The sequence below is a fragment of the Rhinolophus sinicus genome, chromosome 15 (genome assembly GCF_057876585.1).
Source record: "Rhinolophus sinicus isolate RSI-liver-muscle chromosome 15, RSI-T2T, whole genome shotgun sequence".
Classification (NCBI taxonomy): Eukaryota; Metazoa; Chordata; class Mammalia; order Chiroptera; family Rhinolophidae; genus Rhinolophus; species Rhinolophus sinicus.
Window position 1 is genome coordinate 75,098,926 of NC_142515.1, and position 22,826 is coordinate 75,121,751.

Here is a 22,826-nt window from a genome sequence, read left to right on the forward strand (position 1 = left end):
GCAGGCGCCATCTTAAGTGCTGGTTAAAGAAGCCGGCTTACTTCTGAAAGTTCGCGTGAGACGGGGAAGGGGCTGTGACCCGGCCGAGAAGCTGGGGCAGCTGTGTACGTGAGAGTTCTTCAGTCGCCTCTGAAAGGAGGAACACAATCCATTTTCCCTTTTTACAAATTAGTAAAGTGATGCTCCACTTCCACTCCTCCATGAGGATAGAATCAGAGAGAAGGGACCCAGGACTGGCACTTCCAGTCCTAGGTTCTTTCCGTTGCACCTTTCAGAAATTTATAGTTACAAGATAAGTTATAAAGTTCAGGATACCTGTGGCACGGAGCAACTTGGGGCCTCATTAGGGAAGGTCTTGGACACCACTCTAAGTTATTTGAATATTATTCAGGTGGATGGTAATCTCCACTCAGTAGGACAGGTCCAGACCACCAAGAGACTAGAGAAACTGCTCAAGGTCATTGGGGCTGGTGGCCTTTAGGACTCATTTAGGAAACACGTGTTGAATACCTACTGTGTGCTGAGGAGGCACTGGAAAACAAAGGTGGCACCTTGTGGCTAATTATGGACACAACACAGTGACTGGGCTGTCGTGACTTAGTGTCATTGGGGTGCAGTGAGGGCGCCAGGGAAATGAGGGAGCTCAGAGGAGGCACCTGACCCAGCCTGGGGCAATTCGGAAAGGCTTTCTGGAGGAGAGGATGTAGCAAAGATCTGAAGAGTGAGTAGGAGTGAGATGCGGAGAATGAGCAAGTTGGGGGTGACATGGGGTCCAGAAAGAGTGTTCCTGGAAGAGGGAACAGCAAGTGCAAAGGCTGAGAGGAGAGAAAGACGGTGGCTCATTCCAGAAACTGAAATCAGTCCAGTGAGGATAGGGAAGAACCTGTGTCTTCCCGCCAGAGCCGGCTGGCCAACAGGCAGCCCCGCTGCCAACCTGTCTCCTCCCTCGGCTCATCCCCGGCCCCCTGGGGCAGCTGCCCGCTCAGAAGTGATCGGGTGTCGGAGCTGAGCGCACAGAGCTGCTGGTACGAGCTGGTGGCCCAGCTGGGAGCAGGTAACCGGAGCCAGCAGTGAACACGGTGGCCTGGTGCTGGAGTCACTGGAGCTGCAGGAGGTAGGAGAGGAAGGAAGGGAGGGAGGCCTGGGCTGGGGGCTCCCCTTAGGGTCTTGGGCTCCTTGTCCCTGAGCCCTGGTATGTGGGAGAAAGGAGAAGCCCGTGTGTGTCCCAGCCACGCTGAGGAGCCTCTTAGGCGCCCTGACACACACACATAGTGGTTCATGCACGCACTTCCCACTTCCCAGCCTTGGCCTTGCCTAGGGTATGGACCCTCTTTTCCTGCTGCTGCTCACTATCCTGCCTGGCCTTCAGGCCCTGCTTATATATCATCACCTCTTCCAGGAAGCAGCTCCCTGGATGAGGGCACTTCCCCCTCCCCCAAGCTCACAGATTCCCTCCTGCCCAGGCAACCTGTGGACTCCTCTCTTGGGTGTCTTATTACACTCTGCTCTGGGTGTGATTGAGTCCTTTAGACAGGGGCAAAGACAGGTGGGAAGGGTGGTGAGCAAAGCAGTACATTGAGTGAATGGAGTGAATTAAAGGGTGAATGAATGGATGGGGAGTAGATGGATGAGTGGGTAGATAGAGTGAATGGATGGATGGGAAGGTGAATGCATGGTAAGTCGATAAGTCAGTGGAGGGTGGATGAGGATGGATGAGTGAATAGATGAGTGGGTGGGTGTTAGATATGTGGGTGAGCATATAGGTGGATGTGTAGGTGGATGGATTGATGGGCAGGTAGATAGGTGGATGGATGGGTGGTTAGGGGGATGGATGGATGGATGGATGGATGGATGGATGGATGGATGGATGGATAGGTGGGTGGTGGGTGGATGGTGGGTGGTGAATGAAGCATAGTTGAAGGGTGCATGAAGGACCATGAGAAAAATGAGTTGGGCAGGTGAGTTGGTGGGTAGGGTATAAGTGCTTGGATAGGAAGGTGGATGTACAAATGAGTAGATAGGTAGGTAGAAAGAAGGAAGGATGGCTTGGAGAAGTCACGGGCAGGTGGACAGGTGAAATCCTGTTCAGACATAGGAAGGAATCCCTACCCACACACCTAACAAGACATCCCTTCAAGACATCCCTGCCTGATCTCCATACCCACATGTGCAGGGAACACAGAACAGGCCAAGGTCATAGACGTGCACGCACACACACACCTCATGCTTGTGTGTGTGCATGTACATGCATACATCCATCGCCCCAGACCTCCACCTGCCTTGGGTGACTTGTCTCTCACTCCCACAGAAGTCAGGCTGGTGTAAGGGACGTAGCTGCAAGGATGTTCTCTCTGACGATCCAAGGAACATACCTCTGTGCTAAGAGCCTCAGCTCTGGGCTTGGCCCCAAGGACCCCCTAAGTATTCAGAAAGACTGAACCAGCCCAGGTACTTTGAGCTTGTGGAGCTGTGACTGGGGCAGAAAAAGGGACCCAGCCAGGGCTGGGGGAACCCAATTTGGGGGGTTAGAGCTCTGCCTGCTGGTGAGAGACAAAGCTGATCAGAACACAGGGTTTTGGAACTAGGCTGTGTAGGATGAATAGGAGTTCACCAGAGAAGGAAAAAAGAAAGGCAGGTAGAAATTTCTAGGTAGAAATAACTGCACAGATGAAAGCTTGGAGACCAGAAAATGCTTGATCTGCTTGGGCCACAGGGAATACTAGTGAGGTAAATTATTGAGGACCTACTGTTTGCTGGGCCTGTGGTAGGGACCTTATGGAAAACTGACCACGAGATGGTCAAGAGGGGATTGCCTTCCTCATTTTAAGGATAAGGGATGTGAAACTTAGAGGTGGCAAGTGACCTGCTGAAGGGCACACAGCAGTTAGGAGATGCAGCAGGTAGGTCTCTGTCCTGCTGTAGGTGCCGGGATGGCCCAGCAAGGGGGTAGAGTCCTTTTGAGGAGGGGGAGGCAGCCGACCCTCCCGCTCACCAGCGCTGATGTCCCTCACCCCCTGCCCTTTCCCAGGTGGCCTGGGTTGCAGAGAAACACCAGACACTGGCCATGAAGACTCTCCGGGCACGATTTAAGAAGACAGAGGTGAGTCTGAGGCCACTGAGATGCCTGATGTCCCGCAACCTCAGGTTCCTGTCCTCCAGGGCCTGAATGAAGACCCACAGGCCCTGTGGGCTGTTGTCCCCCACCCATCAGATTCTTTTAGCAGCTTCCACATGACCCTCCCTGCTCAACACTCTTCCATAGTTTCTCACCACTCACAGGTTCAAGTTTACCCCTTTAGCCTCTGGCCACCTCTCCTTCCCTTTCTCTCTACTGCCCCCTGCTGCCCCAATGTCCCCACTGCTTCCTGTTCAAGCTTTCCGGCCAGCATACCTTTTCCCAGGCTGCTCCCTCTACCTGGAATGCCCTGTCCCCATATTGCTGCCTGTCATACCCTCCCCATCCCTACCAAGTTGGCTCCAATAACACTTCTTTCAGAAGATCTCTGCTCTCCCCAGCTACAGTGACCACTTGCATTTCTGAGGACTCACTTTTTGGGGGACTCTGATCTCTTGCTTTTTTCTATTTATTCAGCACACATTTGTATCAGGCACTGTTCTAGGTATAGAATAGACATCAATGAATAGGGCAGACAGAAATCTCTGCCCTCTAGAGCTGAAAGCCTGGTGGGGGAGATGGACGCTAAACAAGATGGATAAGAGAAAGTCATATTTCGTGTCACGGAGACAAAGAAAGCAAAGAAAGGAAATTGGAGTGTCCAGGGCAGGGGAGAGCATTGCAATTTCAAAGCGGCTTCTCAGCAGAGTCCTCACCAGGAAACTGATCTTATAGCAAAGATCGTAAGGGAAAGAGAGGGCTTCGTGTGCTTATTTGAAGGAGTTGAATTCCAGGGGTAGGGAACATCCAGTGCGAAGGCCCTGAGGTGGGATCGAGCTGACTTCCCTTGCAGCTATATCTTGGAGTGTGCACCTCTGGAGGGAAATGCTTCTTCCTCAGGCACCCCTACTCCTTCCTGCCCACCTCCAGTCCCTGCCTGTGTAGGGGCTGGTTCAGGGCACAGATTAAGAGACCTAAGTGAGGATTTGCATCTAGAGTCAGGGTGGCCTTCTGTACTGGGCTTGGTCAGGCTTAACTTCACATTCACGGCACAAAGAAACCGAGGTCCAGAGAGGTTCACATACCATTCCCGGTCACAAAGCAAAGTGGCAACAGTGAGATGCAAACCTATGCATGCCTGACTTCAGAGCTCTTAGTCTCTCCACTGCGTGATAGGGCCTCCCATTCAGCAGGCATAGCCCAGAGCAATCACAGAGGTTACCTGGAGGATACAGCGCTGGAGAGGAGCCTGGAAGGACCAGGAAGATTTAGACAAGTGAAGACACGCAGAAGGAGCAAGGAGACCAGTGTGGTCAAAGGTTCGGAGTCTGGACCGGGCCTGGTTGATTCAGGGGCACTATAGGATAACGAGCGGCTTTTTCTGGCTGGAGCAAAGAACGTGAAAGGGAGTTGAGGGCAGAGAGATCCCAGCCCAAGGAGTCCTTGAAAGCCAGAAAGAAGGGGTAGGTCCACAGCCTGGTTTTAAACTCAGGTGGCTCTGGGTGCAAATCTTGTCCCCAACAAGCTGGGTGACGTTGGGTCTGATGCCACCTGTTCTGTGGCCTCTCTCAGTTTTCCCAGCTTACTATTCTATTTCTTTTTATTATTGATTTTAACATTCCTTTTCATTTTTAATTTGAGTTTTTAAATTTTAAAATTGAATGTCATTGAATTAATTTTTAAGTATTTCATTTTATTTTTGTTTTTATTTATTTGTATTCAGATACCATAAATAGCTTACCATGTGTTTTGCAGATGCTAGTATGATTAATTTTCTTAACAATCTGTGAGGTAATAGCTTTTATTAACCCCTACTTTATAGATGAGGAATGGAGGACCAGTGAGGTTAAGGAATTTGCCCAAGGTCACACAGCTTGGATGTTAGACACCAGACTTCCCCTGTTACTATGAACATGATTTGGGCTTTTGGAGCAGGGGGTGAGAAGTGCATTGAGTGAAGAGAAAAAAGGGAGAGAGAGAGAGAGAAGGGGAGAAAGAGGAGAAATGGAGAGAGAGAAAAGAATAAATGACTCATTAACCTCCTACAAAATGTGACATATGTTCAGCGTCATTCACTGTGGAATGACCACAGAATTTTTCCTCCAGTTTGGAATCAATTCCTAACTTAGATTTTTCCCATTAGTCCCAATAATTTCTGAAAAATTGTACCCAGTGGTAAACCAAACCAAGTTATTGTTGAATTTCAGGAAAAGAATTGTATTGAAGTCAAATCTTTCAAAAGGTTTTGTGCAACTGAAAAAAAAAAAAGGCACCTAATTCGGAGCGTGGGTGTTTTGATAGCTACAAGGCACAAAGTCAAGGGGGGAAGGAGGGGAGACTGACCAGTGTTAAAATGTCAAACTGGGTGTAGGGTCTCTGGGAATGCCGGGGTGGGGGTGGGGGTGGGGGTGGGGGACAGTGTTTCCTCTGAGTGAGAAGGAGATTGGGCTGGTCCAGCAGGACTGGAGCCTAGTAGCAGCTGGAAGGCCTGGAGGAGGAAGTGGGGGAGAGCTTGTCCTCTATCCCCTCCAACACACACTGGGCATCTGCCATTGTCCCTCCCTCTACCTGCCCGTCTCCAGTTTCTAGCAGGCTGCCGGAGTCAGGTTCAGCTTTTGTTCAGCTCCCCGAGGGAAGAAAGCAAACACCCGTGACTACAGAGGTCTCACCTCATGTCTCTGCAGAGCTTTTATTCCCCTCTTCTTAGCACACATGGTCCAGCCCCCACACTTTTGCTGCAGTCGCTCCCTGCTGCCTGCTGTGCCCTGCCCTCTCCATTCTGCTTCTCTAATACTGGCCTTGTCTTGTCTTCACGGCCCTAACAGATCTGATGCTTGCTCTGGGCCTTTCAGGGCCCTCTTTGACCCTCAGTGTTTCCATCCATCAAATGGGAGTTAACTGGAGCCGTGAGCCTAGACTCTCACCGACCTCCTGCCCTTATTTCAGGTTTTAGAAAAACACCACAAGAAAGAAGGTTGGGTTTTTTAGAAATTCGTAGACTCCCAGTGCCTCAACACTTCCTGGCAAAGCTCTTTCTCTCTCTTTCCCTCCCTCTCTCCTTCCCTCCCTGCCCCCCTCTCATATTTATTTTCCAGAGTGAACCATTTCTTTCATTCATTCAACAGACATTTATTGAGCACCTACTGTATGCCAGGCCCTGTTGTAGGTGCTTGTTTGGTTTAATGCTCTGTTCTTGTCGTCTTGAAATTTTTCTTCTTTTTTTTTTTTTAAAGATTTTATTGGGGAAGGGGAACAGGACTTTATTTGGGAACAGTGTGTACTTCCAGGACTTTATTTCCAAGTCAAGTTGTTGTCCTTTCAGTCTTAGTTATGGAGGGCGCAGCTCAGCTCCAGGTCCAGTTGCCATTGCTAGTTGCAGGGGGCACAGCCCACCATCCCTTGCGGGAGTCGAACCAACAACCTTGTGGTTGAGAGGACACGCTCCAACCAACTGAGCCATCTGGGAGCTCAGGGGCAGCTCAGCTCAAGGTGCCGTGTTCAATCTTAGTTGCAGGGGGCGGAGCCCACTATCCCTTGCGGGAGTCGAGGAGTTGAACCGGCAACCTTGTGGCTAGAGCCCACTGGCCCATGTGGGAATCGAACCAGCAGCCTTCGGAGTTAGGAGCCCAGAGCTCCAACCACCTGAGCCACCGGGCCAGCCCTCACATGATTTTCTTGTGTCACGAAATAGTATTCTTTGATTTTTTACCCCCAACCACTTCTAAGTGTAAAAATCATCCTGAGCTCTTGGGCCGGACAAAACCAGGCAGGGGTTTGGCCCGGGACCACAGTTTGCAGATCCTCAGCTATAGAACTTCCTGCATTTTATGCTGAATGAGGTCGCTGGAGGCTTTTGAGCAGGAGAGAGAGAGGATCTGATGCAGGCTTTAGGAAGCTGGTGGACAAGCGACAAAGGGGATGAGGACAGAAGCCAGGAGACCAGAGAAGAGGTGTCCCCCAGATGGAGCCCTCGGTGATGGGGCTGGACCATGGGCGAAAAGGGGTGAACCTGGACATAGTTTACAGTCGGTAGGGTTGGCTGGTGGATTGGGTTTGGGGTGAGAAAGAGGGGTCCGATGATGCCAGAACTTGGCTTTAGCCCCTGCGGGGATGGCAGTGTCCATGGCACACTGCGGCGGGCTTTTGTCTGAGGTTGTACAGCATCCAGGACAGGCCCAGAGCAGTTGGAAATCCGAGGCCTGAGCCCAGAGATCCATTTCAGTCTCCCCTCTGGACAAGCCAACCCCTTGGAGTTAGAGCCAAAGGCTGTGTCCTCTCCGTCTTTCAGTGATTTAACTAAGCACCTATTATGTCCTGCATCCCCAGGAGTCAGCATTAGATATGCACATGGGCCCAACCACATCTTTCTTTGATGAATGAATTCACATTTATGGCTCACTTGTGCCAGCCACTGTGCTGAGTTCTTCCTGTGTAGTATCTCCTGTGCTCCTTCAGTAACCCTCTGTGGGAGATACTGTTTATTTCCTGGATGGCGAAAGTGAAGTCCAGAGCAGGTAAGTGTCTTGGCTGAGTCACAGAGGTGGCACATGCAGGGGATACAGAGGGCAGGTGCCTGGATTCAAATTCAGGTTTGTCAGACTACAGAGCCCCACTGGCTGTTGAGTGAATGAATGAATGAGGGATGAATGAGTGAATGAACAAATGAGGGAGTTTATGAATGAATGGGTGAGTGAGAGGGATGGCAGAGCAGCAGTGGGAGGCTGTCTGTCCAGGGCGCAGGTCAGGAGTCACCTGTGATCCCCCCACCCCCACCTGCCAGCTAGGCCAGCTGGGAGGAGGTGGAGACCATGCAGGTAGGCGGGTCCTTAGAGATCCAGTGGGCAGCCTGCCGGGGTGAGTGAGTCAGGCCCTCCTCTTGCCACATCCTCCTCATAGCAACCAGGACGGTGCCCCTCCCCCAGAGCCCAGACCCCTCCCTGGCTCTCCCCCCAGGATGGGGGAGGGGCCACCGGGAGGGGGGCACGTGGTGGAGGGGGCAGTGCCGGGTTTGGCACACCGCGCCGGCCCCTCAGACCCTTCCGGCTCCTCTGGTCTGATCGCCTCCCAGAGCCCGGCTGACAGTGCCCTGGACGCCATGAAGCAGCTGTGTCTGTGCGCTGCCACCTCCTTCACGGTAGGGCCAGGGGAAGGGGCGCGGGAATGGGTGGGACTCAGGTTCTAACTTTCCTCTCCCCGCCCGCCCCTTCCCAACCCCTGACCACGCTGGGCCTAGACACCCCCTCCCCCAAACCCTGAAGGATGAGTGGGGAGGGGGCAGATGGGGGTGTATGGATGGGGCGTTTGGGGAGACAGATGGGGGGACTTTGAGGATAGATGGGGACACTTAGTAGGATTGAGAGGGCATTTGGAGGATAGTTTAGGGGAACAGTTTTGGGTAGAGTCATTTGGGGGGCAATTTTGATACTACTTTGGGGGACTGTTTTTGGTAAAATGTACTGACATTTGGAGAACAATTTCAGAGGACATTTGAGAAATTTTTGGGGAGGACATTTTTGGGACAGACGTTGGGGTCACTTAGGGGGATGATTTTGGAGAACACATCAAGAAGTTGGGGGAGACATTTTGGAGTGCATTTCAGGCTTCAGTTTTGGGGGGAACATCTTTGAGGACATTTGGGGGACAGTTGTGGCATTTCAGAGGCTGTGGTAGAAGGATAGATGGCAGAGAATGGTTCTGAGGGACATTTAAAGGGACATTTGCAGGGGTTCCTATTGGAAGACTACTGAGGATAGTTTGGAAAGACGTGTGGATCAGTTTGATGGGGTGATGGAAAGGTGACTGTTCACTAAGAGATGGGCTGGGGGTCTAGGTGTGGGGAACAAGTTTTGGAAAGATGCTGAGGGCTGATCTGGGATGGTTTAATGGGAGGACGCTGGCATGGGGTGTTTGAGGCTATGGGCCTCGGGGCAGATGTTGAGGGACACAGGCTTGGGGGACACTCTCTTAGGCCCCCTCCCCCTACAGTTGCGGCTCAGCCCCACTGACCTCGGCTCCTGCCCGCCCTGCGGCCCCTGCCCCATCCCGAAGCCTGCAGCCAGAGGCAGGCGCCAGGCAAGTGCCCAGGGGCGGGGGTGAGAGCCCGGAGCCCCTGCCATGGGTAGTGGGGAGAGGTCAGCGGCTGCCCAGCCCCATGGTCTTCTGGGTGTGCCCCCGCAGAGCCAGGACTGGGGCAAAAGTGACGAGCGGCTGCTGCAGGCTGTGGAGAACAATGACGCCACACGGGTGGCCTCCCTCATCATTCGCAAGGGGCTGGTGCCCACAAAGCTGGACTCCGAGGGCAAGTCCGCGTGAGTGCCCACCGCCTAGGGGGTAATGGCTGAGGGGCGGCTACTCTGGGCTGACTCCTCACCTTTGACCTCTAGATTCCACCTGGCGGCCATGAGGGGTGCAGCCAGCTGTCTGGAGGTGATGCTGGCACACGGCGCCAACGTCATGAGCACAGACGGGGCAGGTACTGCCCACTGGGCCCCAGGGTAGGGAGGAGGAACTCAGACCAGGTGCCTAGCCTGAGGGTCCAGCCAGGCCCTGCTTCATGACCCCAGTTCCTGCTGAAAAAGAGGGTTCCCTTTAGTGCCCCCAGGGACTGTGGCTCGCCAAGCAAGGTGAGTCAACTTGTGGATGAGGAATAGCTGGGACTCAGGTAGTTTTTGAGTCAGAGGAAATAGTTGGAATGGAAGAGTATGTGAGTTTGGGAAGTAACTGGGGGCATGAGAATAAGTAGAGTTTGGGGGAAGTAGCTGAAGTATGTGGAGTTCAGAGGGAGCGGGAGCTCTGGGAGTAGCTGGGACAAAAGGTGAATGTGGGTCCATGACTTCACTAGATACCTGAGGGAATAGCTGAGATAGAATGCATGGCCAAAGGAAGTACGTAGTTGGGGCTCAGGGAGTAAGTAGGGATGGGGCATAGCCATGTCTGAAGCTTAGGCAACAGGCATAGTGGCCAGGATGGATGGAGTAGCTGGGGATTCCTAGAGTATAGAGACAGGGACAGCTGGCACATGGAATAGCAAGGTTACGTGGATTAGCTGGGACACATAGAACAACTGTGGATTCTGAGGGGCACAGCTGGTGCTTCAGTGTAGCTGAACACAGAGTAGCTAGGGATATGGGGAGTTGCTGGGGCGTAGGGCTCGAAGAGTGGGTGGGTGTGGAATGTAGCTGAGATTAGGTTGTCGGGGACACAGACTAGCGGGGGTTGGAGAGTCTCTAACCACACAGAGTGGCCTGGTTTTGAGAAGTCCCTGGGTTGGGGGACTTTCTAGACACAGGAAAACAGAGTCATCACAAATAGTTGACACAGGTTGGGGAGCAGCCGGAGACCCTTGAGCAGTGGGGCCCTAGTAAACTGTCTCTCCCTTTCAGGTTACAGTGCCCTCCATCTGGCGGCCAAGTACGGGCAACCACAGTGCTTAAAGCAACTGCTGCAGGTCATTTTCGTTACTGTCTCAGATACTCCCCTGCCCTAACTACTCCTGAAATCTAGCAATTCCCTGAACCCCCCGGATACTCCCTGGATCCTAGGTATTCCTTGGCCCCTTTTACTCCTGAGCAGCAGCTATTCCTTGGACAACCAGGTGTTCCCCGAGTGTGCAGATACTTCCCGCACACAAGACATACTCCCAATACCAGGTATTTCCTGAGCCCCAGCTTCTCCCAAACCCTAGGAACTCTCTAACCACAGGCACTCCCGGGGCTCCCATCTCCTCCCCAAACCCCCAGCTGCTTCTGAGCCCCTAGCTATTCCCTTTTCCTCACCAACTTTCATAAAAACAAAGTTACTTGGCCCTAGAGTGAGCTCCGCAGACAGGTAGGTGGGAAGGGAGGAAGGGGTGAGGCAAGGTGCCTGAAATATAGCAGAGCCAAGGAGGGGCAGTTCCTAGAGAAACCAGCAGTGAAGAGAGATGGCTGTGCTTCAAGTGACCTGTCGTCCTGTCCCCAGGCGTCCTGCGTGGTGGATACTGTGGACAGCAGTGGGTGGACGGCCCTGCATCACGCAGGTGGGTGCAGCCAGCCTCGCCCTGCCCACCATGGCCCAGAGGGTGTTAGACTTGGGGGTCAGTCTACCCGGGGCCCTGGGGACCTGCTGAGAACCTTCCGCCTTCCTTCGCCTTATTCCTCACTGAGCACCTACCGTGTGCCAGGCTTTGGGCCTCGGCGACCCTTTGAGCCACAGACGATCCCATTGGATAGACAAGGTCATTGAGGTTCACCCACGAGAAAGTAGGGAGGACCGAGGCCATTTAACCCCAAAGCACAGCCTACTGTATGCCAGGCCTGGGGGAGGACGATAGGGGTTGACCAGAGTGTAATCTCCTTGGAGGAACTCCTGGGGAATCTCAGGAGGGCCAAAGGTCCAGGCAGCCGCGACGTATGCTCATCAAATCCAAATTCCTCCCCCACTCACTTGAGCCAGAACCCAGCACATTGTCCACCATGCCTATGAGATTCTGGAATGGCTTTCACTGATGATTCCAGAGACATGTGTCCTCCTGGGAACACAGACTAAATTGGTGTCTGCTTTAGAGTTTTATTGTTTTCAAATTCCCTGCAGTTGGAGTACACTGCCACCTAGTGGTAGTAATGCCGTTGGTCACGCTGTGGAAGCTCATTGGTGTTTTCCATTCAGTACCTATTTCTTGAGAACCTGCCATGCGCCAGGCTCTGTTCTAAGCGTTGGGATTACAGCAGTAAACAAAATCTCATACTCCCTCGGGCACCCAGCAGCTGTCAAATAGAGTGTGTTGACTTTTCCAGCAACACCTCTCAGCACGAAGCCCTCCCTGCCCTTTTGGAGGCTGCGGACGTCTATACCACCTCCCCGTCCTTGACCTTACCAAGCTCTTTGCTCATGCAGTAACCTCTCCCTCCCCCTTCCCCTCCAAAACTCAGAGCTCAGAGAGTCCTGAGACGCCTGCCACACCCCGGCTGAGTTCTGATCCCGCTGGTAAATGTTAGCACTTTCTGTGTGAGGGTGTGGTACTCAGTGGGTGCACAATAAATGCTGGGCAAATCAACAAGGGAGATACGTGAACTTCAGCCCAAAGTTCCACCTTAAGAGGGAACCAAGTGGAATGTGGAAAGTGCTCAGGACTCTCTCTGCCCCCGACCCCATTGGGTGACCATGGACCTGGTTGGGCCTTAATTTCCTCATCTGTAAAATGGGATTCATACTTTTGTTATTTATCTTCCAGGGGAGGTGGGGATTTCTCATGAAATAAAAGGTAAGAATCACACCCAGGCATAAGGCCCCCAGAAAATGTCTACCACCTACCCTTTTCTCTTTTCCCAGCGGCTGGTGGCTGCGTCTCCTGCTCGGAAATGCTCTGCTCCTTCAAGGCAACTCTGAATCCCCGAGATCGGGTGAGCTTCTGGCATTTTTGGGGAAAGATAATGTACTTGATGTTTGCTGCCACCAAGTGCCAACATCCCAGGCACAGTTTGAAAAGTGTAGAAAAGTTTGAGGCGAAGCCCAAGGGCAGTCATGTAGGCTTCCCCACCTCACAGGGTCTCACGTCTCATTTCATCCCTTTCCCAATCCCCACCAGTTGGGCACAACACCCCTCATCATAGCGGCTCAGATGTGTCACACAGACCTGTGCCGCCTCCTCCTGCAGCAGGGGGCTGCCGTGAATGACCAGGACCTGCAGGGCAGGTGAGCATTTCTCCTCCCAGCCAGTCCATCGTGTTCTGTGTGACCTCGTGCAAGCCTCTTAACCTCTCTGGTTGGGGGAATCTCCTTGGCCTCCTCCCCAACCCAGGCTGGGTGTTGAGGAGGGCATGGGGGTTTGAGGATGTCCTCACCCCCTCAGTAGCCCCCTCTTCTGGTAGGACGGCCCTGATGCTGGCCTGTGAGGGGGCCAGCCCCGAAACTGTGGAGGTGCTGCTGCAGGGCGGGGCCCAGACAGGGATCACCGATGCGCTGGGCCAGGATGCAGCTCACTACGGTTCCCTGGCGGGGGACAAACTCATCCTGCAACTCCTGCAGGAGGCAGCTCAGCGCCCCTCACCACCCAGCGGTATGCAAGCCCCACCTGTCAGCAGGCACCCTCCTCCATCTCCTTCCAGGCAGTTTTTTGTTCCCCCTTTCCCTCTCTACTGTGGATAGTTTCAAGGTACCCCTGTTTACTGCCTTATGGGACGTTTCATGGCTACCCTGCTCCGACTCAGGACACTTTCAAGGAGACCCAGAGCTTTTAGAATAGTCTAGGAGTCCGCTCTACTTTGTTCAGTGATCCTTATTCTTAGATCTTTGACTTTCCTTAGAATTGACAGCCCACTCAACCCATCCTGGAGATGCCACTGTCCTCTTTCTTTTTAGAGTTTCAAGGGCCCTCCTATCAGCATTTTGCCAAAGTGGTTGATTCCTACCTTGAAAGTTTTGGTTCTTGGGGAATCAGGAAGCCCCCTGTAAGTTCCCTGGGCTCTCCAGTGCCCTTCCTAGGGCAGGGAATGGAGTCCCTAGAACATAGAGCCTGACCCTGCTTTCCTCTCTCCCCTGCCCTCCCAGAGGATGACTCAGGAGAGGCGTCTTCTCAGGTATGCATATCTAAGCAGCGAATGAGTCCTCTGCCAGTGCACACACTACCTTCTCCTTGCCGCAAGCCCTGCGGGAAGAGAAGGAAGAGAGTGACCCCTGCCCCATGGTTATGACTTGGGAGAACTTGTTTGGGAGGAATGTGACCTTCAGGGTACACTGCCACCAAGTAGCAGCATCACCCACTGCATAACTCCCAGAACTGGGTGAAAACACTGGGGGGATAGGGCCAAATCATGGGGTTCGGGTGGGGTGATGAGGGGTCTGAGATTAGTGAGGGCTGTTGTAGTCAGGGAAGGAGGCAAGTTTGGCCTCTCTCCCACTCCCAGCTTCATACCTTCTCAGCTCTACAAGGAAAGGAAACTTGTAGACATCTGGTCCGGTTGGGGAAAGTCCCAAGGCATGGAGAGGGGCAGAGAGTAAAGCATAAGATCTGGAACTCTCAGGGGATGTAGTCTCATCACCTTTTATGCTGGGGTAAGTGAGGACCAGAGAGAAGCAGGGCCTTGCTCAGGATCACGCAGGAAGTGAGGGCGGAATTGAGGCTGGAGACAGATAGGAGGCTGGCTGGGTTGATTCATTTGGGTGGGAGGCTGGCATGGCCTCCATGTGCCCCTTCACCCCCTCCCACCCAGAACTCTGTATCCAGCCATGAAAAGCAAGGGGCTCCTAAGAAGCGAAAGGCACCTCAGCCCCCAGCCAGTGTCCCTGTGCCGGTGAGAGATGCCCTGGCCATGGGGGCGGGGATGGGGAGGGAGAGGCACTGGCTCAGATGTGGGACGGGACAGCCCTTGAGCCTCCTGTAAAAGTGGTGGGTCGTGGGGTGGGTGCGACAGGATGATCACGAGGCCTATGAGGAGATTGTGCGGCTGCGACAGGAGAGGGGCCGCCTGCTTCAGAAGATCCGGGGCCTAGAGCAGCACCAGGAACGGAAAAAGCTGGAGGTGAGGGGTAGCAGGGACACAGGCCTGGGCTGGGAGCAGTTCTGGGGGGAAGACTCCTACCTCGCCATGCTCACCTCCTCCCTCTCGCCCCCTCGCTCACTCTGCTCCGGCCACACGGGCCTCCTCACTGTCCCTCCAACACCCCAGGCCCTGTCCTGCCTCAGGGCCTTTGCATGTGCTGTTCCTTCTGCCTGGAACACTTCCCCCAGATGTTCCTATAGCTCCCTCCGTCACCTCCTTCAGGTCTTTGCTCAAAGACACTTTCCCTGCCTACCTTATTTAAAATTGTAACACTGCTCACTCACTTCCCAGTTCCCTTTATTTTTATGCAAAGCACTTAGCTTTCAGAGTTACCACATATTTTATTCATGTTCACCCATTGACTGTAGGCCCACAGGGGCAGGCATGGTGGATGGTTGCCTGGCTCATGGTAGATGCTTGATAAGTACTTACAGGATGAACAAATATTTAAGTGAGTGCGTGGAGTCTGGCACAAAGTCAGCACCCCCTGTAGTAGGTGCACAGCAGACATCTGTGGTTGGGATGGAGGGTTACTAAACAGGAGGTGGGCTGGGGAGGCCCCCAGCCTAGGTCCAAGCCCTGTCCCCTCTTCTTTTATAAGCTGCCAGAGGCGGAGGCCAGCTCCCTTCACAGCCTGGAGAGACAGGTAGGGGGAAGGTGAGGGAGAGCCGCCCCCCAGTTGCCTAGCATTTCTTCCTGGAGACTGGCTGAGCGTCCACTGCCCTCCTCCAGGTGCAAGAGCTACAGCAGCTGCTGGCAGAGAAGCAGGAGGAGAAGGAGAGCCTGGGACGGGAGGTGGAAAGTTTGCAGAGCCGACTGTCCCTGCTGGAGGTGGGCTGGGTGGAGAGTGGGGGACCGGGCCTCCAGCGGGCGGGGCCTCAAAGCAGTTTCACAACAACCACACTAATATACATACAGTCTCACACATGCAAACACACCAGACGTACAATCACACACAGATAACACACATAATAGAGACTTCTCAAAACAGATCTCACACATACACACGAGACAGACAACCACCCTCATATACATGTGGTCTTACACATATAATAGGTAGACACACCAGTGAAAGCAGTCACACACAAACATCACAAATATATACACAAGCAAACACTTATCATTCAATCATACGCATAGATGACACACCCACAAATGCGTGTATACATATATTTCTCCAAATACACAATTACACAAGCACAAACACTCAGAATGCAACCATGCACACACAATGGACGAAAGCACAAGTGCAGAATCACACGCAGTCACAGGAACTCACACAGGAGAGGCGAGGGCCACTGCACAGAGGCACACACTCACGTATACACGTGCTCACTGCAGACCCACAAACCCCAAACCACACACATGCACCCCACCATCCGTCTCGCAGTCCTGTGCACCCAGGCTGCACACAGAACCTCAGTCACTGGGGTTATGTGACACACTCGGGCAGCGACTGAGCTGTTTACTGATCTTCCTCAGAGCCCCGCAGAGTCCTGGGCACGCAATATTTGTGGGCCAAACACAGCCAGTCCAATGCTTGTGGGGAGTCAAACAGACAGTGAAGACCTCTGTCTACTGTAGATTCCTGGGGGGAAGGGCCGTGGGGATGGAGGGGGACAGGACCCCAAGCTGGATGTTGCCCCCTCCCCCAGAACGAGCGGGAAAACACCAGCTATGACGTGGCCACCCTGCAGGATGAGGAGGGTGAGCTGCCTGACGTCCCAGGTGAGCCCTGCCCCTCCCACCCACGCCCCGACCCCATCCTCTCCCCACGCAGCCCCACTCGCCCAGTCCTTGGGGTCCCAGGAGACAGAGTCAACCCACAGGCATGGAGAGAGTCTGAAGCTGGGAGGAAGGTTGGCCCTCACTTGTAATTCACTCCCCGGGGGCCCCAACCCACCACTCCAGACTCCCAGCTGCGTGGGACCCCAGGGTCTGACTCTGCGCCCCTACCAGGGGCCGAGGTGCTGCTCTCCAAGCTGCTCTCCAAGCGGCTAAGCCCATCGGTCCAGGAGCTCTTGACCTCGCTGCAGGAACAGGTGGCCGCCCTTACCAGACAGAACGAGGAGCTGATAGAGAAGGTCCAGGTGGGGAAACTGAGGCCCGGGAGACTGGACTGCGGACTGATTTTAGGGATAATTCCCCGAGCGAGTTGGGGTGAACACATGGTTAAGTGTGGGCAGGGAAGGTGGCAAGACCAACCTGTGCCCCTATGGCCACTTCAACTCCCGGTGACTACTCCCTCCCCACCCCACCCCACCCCCAGATCCTAGAGAGCTTTGAGAAGGATGAGATGGAGGCAAATGGTGCAGCCGAGGTCATCCCTCTGGCCCTCTACAACTCTCTCCGGGCTGAGTTGAACCAGCTGCGCAGGCAGCACGCTGAGGCCATGCAGGGCCTGGAGCAGCAGGAGGTAGAGGGGACCCCTGGAGAAGAGAAGGCAGCCCCTGGGGAGTGCAACGACACAAGAGACATGACCACCAGAAATGGGCCAACAGAAATGGAGCTTGATGGCACCGTGGCTCCGGAAATCAAGATGAATGGAGTGGAGACCACAGACGATGAGGAGGCTGCAGGCGTTGAAACTGCAGAAGACAGGACTTCGGAAGTAGCTTTCCCGGGGGCCGAGGCCACGGAAACAAAACCCATGGACACCGAGGCCACAGAAACTGAGGGTGCAGGAGCTGGAGCCTTGGAAACTGAGGCCACAGATGCTCCAGAAGAAGAAGGAAGCCTGGAGACAGAGGCCTTGGGAGCAGAGGCCACAGATATGAAAGCAGAGGAACCAGAACTGAAGGTCAATGGACTGGGTGTTGTGGAGGGAGAACTCGCAGGCACAGAGACCACAAACGAGGAGGCCACCTCCCCGAGTATCCCCAATGGCCCTGTCCTATATCCTGGTGCTGCCGAGGCCTCGGAAAAACTGCAGACCGAGCTGGAGACCAGGATTCGTGGCTTGGAGGAGGTGCTCCGGCAGCGGGAGCAGGAGGCAGCCACGGAACTGGAGGCAGCCCGTGGCAAGTTCGAGGTGGAGGGCAGCAGGGCTGGTGGGGGAGGCAGCGGTGACACGGTCCAGCTGCGGGCTGCCCTGGAGCAGGCCCGGGAGGACCTGCGAGACCGGGACTCTCGCCTCCGGGAGTTGGAGGCCACCTCGGCTTGGCTGAATGAGGCCCGAGCCAGCCGGCTGCTGGCTGAGGAGGAGGCCCGGGGCCTGCGGGCAGAGCTGGCTCGGCGGGAGGAGGTGCGGTTGGAGCAGATTCGAGAGCTGGAGGTGCTACGGGAGCAGCTGGCCACCGCCATGGCCACCGGTGAACAGCAGCAGGCAGCAGCCGCTGAGCTGTGCCAAGCACGGGACAAGGCTGAGGCCCGAGCCGCTGAGCTGGCCGCGGCGTGCGAGGAAGCTCGACAGGGCCTGGCAGAGCTGCGCGAGGCCTCCGAGGCGCTCCGCCACTCGGCAGTACCGGCCTCCGAGCATCACCGGTTGCAGGAGGAAGCCCTTGAGTTGCGAGGCCGGGCAGCCAGCCTGGAACAGGAGGTGGTGGCCATAGGCAAGGAGGCGGCCCGACTGCGGGCAGAGCTGGAGCGAGAGCGTGTGGGCAGCGTGGCCCGCTTGGAGCACGAGCGTATAGTGGGTGTATTGAAGGCCGATGTGGCCCGGCTGGAGGGGCAGCTGGAGGAGCTAGGACGCCGCCATGAGAAGACCAGCGCTGAGGTCTTCCAGGTGAGCATGGCTGGGCCCCCAGCAGCCACGTGGTCATCTGTTTTGACCCTGCAACCTTGGGATATTTCCATCACATAGGTTTCAGTCCTACAGACACTTGAGCTTACCAGTGTTTCCTGGTGGACCTATGACCCTGCAGCCATTCTGACCTCCTGGATGTTTAAACTTGTGTTTTCTTTAAAACCTTTTGGCCATTTCGACCACATCATTTTTTGTAGTGGTTAGCACTTTTTGCGATCTGTTTGTAAAACCTGTGTATATCCGAATGTCATGGAGAAATTCTCATATGTTTTCTTTATTGTTTTAGTTTCACAATCATTTTGATGCTTTGGCTCTAATTGTGTGTATGGTGTGAGGTAGGTATCAACATTCACTCAGTTATTTGCAAGCAGTTTTTTTTGGCCTGATGTTTTTACCTAATGTTCATTTTCTCTGCTGGTCAAAATGACTGTTTTTTCCCCAGCTGGCTCTTTTGAAATTGTCTTTTTATCTTATCATTTTGATGTTTTGTAGAATGACATTATGCATTCTCATAATTTTTTATCTCACTTTGAACCCAGTAGATTTTGATGCTGAGGTGTTTTTTTTTTTCAATCCAGGGAATATTTATTTTGTCCCTGATGGTGGACCTTTTGACTCCATCTTTTTCCTTAAATTAAAAAAAACAAAACAAAACAAAAAACTGGTAACTGTTTCAACAAATATAAGAATAAGAAACTACGTTCGTTACTCCTCAGGAAAGCATTTTTCGCTCTGAGTTTCTCTTTACTCACCCATACAATGGATATAATATATCCTAATCCTCACATGGAAATTAAGTGGTTCAATTTACATTAGTTACTTAGGAAAGTGATGGTATAAATGATTTTTAAAATGACAGCCAGAATTTTTTCCCGAAGAACACCCTCTTTTAAACCAGTTAAACCCTTGATCTTCTTCCTAGAATTCACAGCCCAACCTAAGTATGGCCGTCTTCCTGGATATCTTCTAAATTTTACCTGCCTCATGATCACTTCCTTCTCGGTTAAATTTTACAAGTCTGATTTGATTTATCAATTAGTTTAGTTTTCTTTTCATTGTTAATGTGTAGCCAATCTATACTAATTGGAACACCTAATTGTTATCCATTTTCCCCTGGATCTGTTATTTCTGTAAAGGCCAGTTTTCCTCCCAGGACCAATTTTTACAATTCTAACATTGCTCCAATCTTGATATTTCTGTGAAAATGCAGTCATCATTTTTTGGACATCTATTTGTTTTTCATCCAAATTCTTCTCTTTTTCTTTCATTTTGTAAGACATCTACAAGTCTTCAACCACTGACAGAGCAAAGGACATTAGCAATGATGATGATGATACCACCAACTCAAATATAGGACTTACTGTATGCCAGGCATTGCTATAAGCGTAATCCATGTATATGCTCATTTTATCCTCTCAACTACCCTATGAAGTTGGGGCTATGATTATCCTCATTTTACATAAGAGGAGACTGAGGCACAGAGAGGTTAAGTCATTTACCTGAGGCCACACAGCCAGCAGATCAGAGTTGCTTGGCTGGGTCAGAATGTTCATAGTGCCCAGGGGAATCCAGAACTTCTCTGAGTCAAACTCTTTGAGGTCAAAATGGGCTTGAATGTCCTCAGGCCAAAATAAAGGGTCAGAGGAACTCTGGGGTCCAGGCATATTTGGAGTCCAAGTGTCCTCAGGGTCATGTATGGGCTTGGGCCACAGGTGCAGCGGGAAGCACTGTTCATGAAGAGTGAACGACACGCAGCCGAGGCCCAGCTGGCCACAGCAGAGCAGCAGCTGCGGGGGCTACGTACCGAGGCCGAGCGGGCACGCCAGGCCCAGAGCCGCGCCCAGGAGGCCCTGGACAGGGCCAAAGAGAAGGACAGGAAGGTGAGTCCTCTTTTCCTGTGCTCAAACGGGGGCCTCCACTCAACAGAGATCGGAGGGAACCTAAGAATGGCCCAGCTAAAAGCGTTCTGGGAATCCGTTTTCCAGATGGGAGACTGAGGTGCAGAGAAGGAAAGGGACAGCTCCGACCCACAGGCTACTATTCCAACTACTAATTATAACCACAATAAAAATTACTGAGTGCTTATTGTATGGTAGGTTCTGTGCTGTGCATGTAACACAGATTAACGCAGTTAATCCTCTCATCAAGTTCCAAAAAGATTGGTGCTTTTATGATCCCCATTTGAGGAAACTGAAGCACAGAGAAATGAAGCCATTTGCCCAAGGTCACACATCCATGCATTGGCTTCACCAGGGTTCACACCCAAGTTCCCAAGTTCTTTTATTAAATAATAAGGATAATGATAACAGGCCTCTGGTGATTGAGTTTGGTGTTTTTCATACACCATCACTTTTAATCTTATAATCCTAAGAGCTAGAAAGCATTTTTTTTTTCAGGAAGCATTTTGTCTTCATTTTCCAGATAAGCAAACTGAGGCTGAGAGGCAAATTGAGTGGCTCAAAGTCACACAGCATGTCAGTGGACAATGGGTGTGACCTGCAGAGCCCCAGGTGCTTTAGCACAAAGAGTCACCCAGCCCCAACTTGCTGTGTGACCTTGGACAAGTCACTTGACCTCTCTGAGCCCGTTTCCACGTTTGCAAAATGATAAAATTGTAGTGGATTGTAGTAGATTGTGGTTTATTTGTAGCAGGGTTCCTCCCCCTCAGCACTAGTGACACTCAGGACCCAGTCACTTTCTGTGGGGGGGCCGTCCTGGGTACTGCGGCGTGTTGAGCAGCATCCCCAGCCCCACCCACTCAATGCCAGGAGTACCCCCAGATATTGCCCAGTGTCCCCTGAGAGCAGAATGGCCCCTGGTGCATTTATTGCATGTCTGCTGTTTGCCAGGCACAGTTTAAACTTAATCACTGTTTAGAAGCACATCACCGTAACTGGTGAAAATCATGATTCTCCTTATTTTACAGATGAGGAAATTGAGGCTCAGAGGGGTTAAGTCATCTTCCCAAGATCTCCTCTGAGAAAGGGGTAGAGAACAACCCAAACCCAGGGCTGTCTGACCCAGCCCCACCAGGCTTTCTGCCTTCCTAGTCTCTCAACCTCTCCTTTCTGGAGACTCCAAGAGGGGGTGTGACAGGATTGGCAAATGTTTGCTGTAAAGTGCCCAATAGGCAATGTTTTTGGCTCAGCTCTGCCATCGAAGCATAAGACTTAGGTGACATGAACACAAATGGGTGTGGCCGTGCACCAATAAAATTTTATGTATGAATATGGAAATGTGAATTTGATCTAATTTTCACATGTCATAAAATACTTTCTTTTTTTGACTTTTTACCCCACCCCCAACAATTTAAAAATGTGCAAACCATTCTTAGCCTGATGGATGGAGTTTGGTAGCCTTTAGGATGTGACCTCCCCTTACATGCCTCTGTCCCACCTCTCATCACTGCTGCCCCCAGTTCTGGGCTCAGGGTGACCACTGACTCCCCCCCCCCCCAGATCACAGAGCTCTCCAAGGAGGTCTTCAGCCTTAAGGAGGCGCTGAAGGACCAGCCGGCTGCCCCAGGCAGCCCTGAGGTGGAGGCCCTCCGTGGCCAGGTGAAGGCTCTCCAGGGGCAGCTGGAGGTAAGAGCTGCCCATGCAGGGACCCTGGGAGAGGGCTTCAGGGTGGGGTGCGTGGGGTGGTGGCAGGAGCCTGGGGTACACGTGCCAGGCAATGGAGGAAAACATTTCAATATTTCAGCAACCGGCACCATCACACTGGTGCATGCCATCAAAATAGGGGCTCGGGTGCAAAGGCGGTGGTTTGGCATGTCCTGGGGGGGGGGGATCTTGCTTGTCTGAGCACCCCTCCCCCATATTCACAGGAGGCTGCCAGGGAACACAGTGCAGTGGTGGCCTTGTATAGGAGCCACCTCCTATATGCCATTCAGGTGAGTCAGCCCTGGCTTTGGCCATGCCACTGGCTGCTCTCCGGGCCTCAGTTTCCACATCTGTACAGTGGCAGGGGCACCCAGGGCTCTCCCTGTGCTCCTCCCACCCCAGGGCCAGATGGATGAAGACGTGCAACGGATTCTGAGCCAGATCCTACAGATGCAAAGGCTGCAGGTTCAGGGCCGCTGAGCCTCAGGACATGGACCCTCTGCCCACCAGGCCCCGCACAGGGGTGCCAGGGCTCTCGACTGACTGACCGTCTACACTAGGAGAACAACCTGCCCACCCCCTTACTGTCTCTGGATGTCTGACCATCACTCTGGCCCTGACTGTGCCCCCCAGCCCCCACCGGAGAGTCTGTGAGTCCCTTTCTCCCATCTCATCGCCAGACACCACCCCAGGAATAAAAGCTCATGGAACAGAGGACAAAAGCGTGTGGCCTGATTGCTGGGCTCCCACTGCAAGGAGGGGAGGGGGTGGCCCAGAGCCAGGCTTAGGGATAAGGGGAAGGAGAGTGAGGCAGTCACCACTCACACCAAAATCTCAGTCCCCAA

General features: G+C 53.0%; 1 protein-coding gene across 12 annotated transcripts; it reads left to right on the forward strand.

Moving 5' to 3' along the window:
- Positions 1 to 53: 53 nt before the first annotated feature.
- ANKRD24 (ankyrin repeat domain 24) lies at positions 54 to 22,703 on the forward strand. Of its 12 annotated transcripts, XM_074337608.2 has the most exons (22): positions 54 to 1,114; positions 3,029 to 3,100; positions 9,101 to 9,187; positions 9,293 to 9,423; positions 9,499 to 9,587; positions 10,498 to 10,562; positions 11,075 to 11,132; positions 12,425 to 12,495; positions 12,681 to 12,787; positions 12,964 to 13,151; positions 13,643 to 13,671; positions 14,305 to 14,385; positions 14,506 to 14,613; positions 15,236 to 15,280; positions 15,367 to 15,465; positions 16,290 to 16,362; positions 16,594 to 16,724; positions 16,904 to 18,358; positions 20,092 to 20,259; positions 21,838 to 21,963; positions 22,206 to 22,271; positions 22,384 to 22,703. In XM_074337608.2, exons 2-22 carry the CDS (start codon positions 3,065 to 3,067, stop codon positions 22,459 to 22,461), a joined length of 3,291 nt encoding a protein of 1,096 aa, XP_074193709.1. In that variant the 5' UTR covers positions 54 to 1,114; positions 3,029 to 3,064; the 3' UTR covers positions 22,462 to 22,703. The 12 variants fall into 12 exon arrangements, with proteins under 12 accessions (XP_074193709.1, XP_074193705.1, XP_074193701.1 ...); XM_074337604.2 differs by having other exon boundaries at positions 16,546 to 16,724; positions 22,206 to 22,703; XM_074337600.2 differs by lacking the exons at positions 54 to 1,114; positions 3,029 to 3,100 and adding an exon at positions 5,556 to 8,249 and having other exon boundaries at positions 16,546 to 16,724.
- The last annotated feature ends 123 nt before the right edge of the window (positions 22,704 to 22,826 follow it).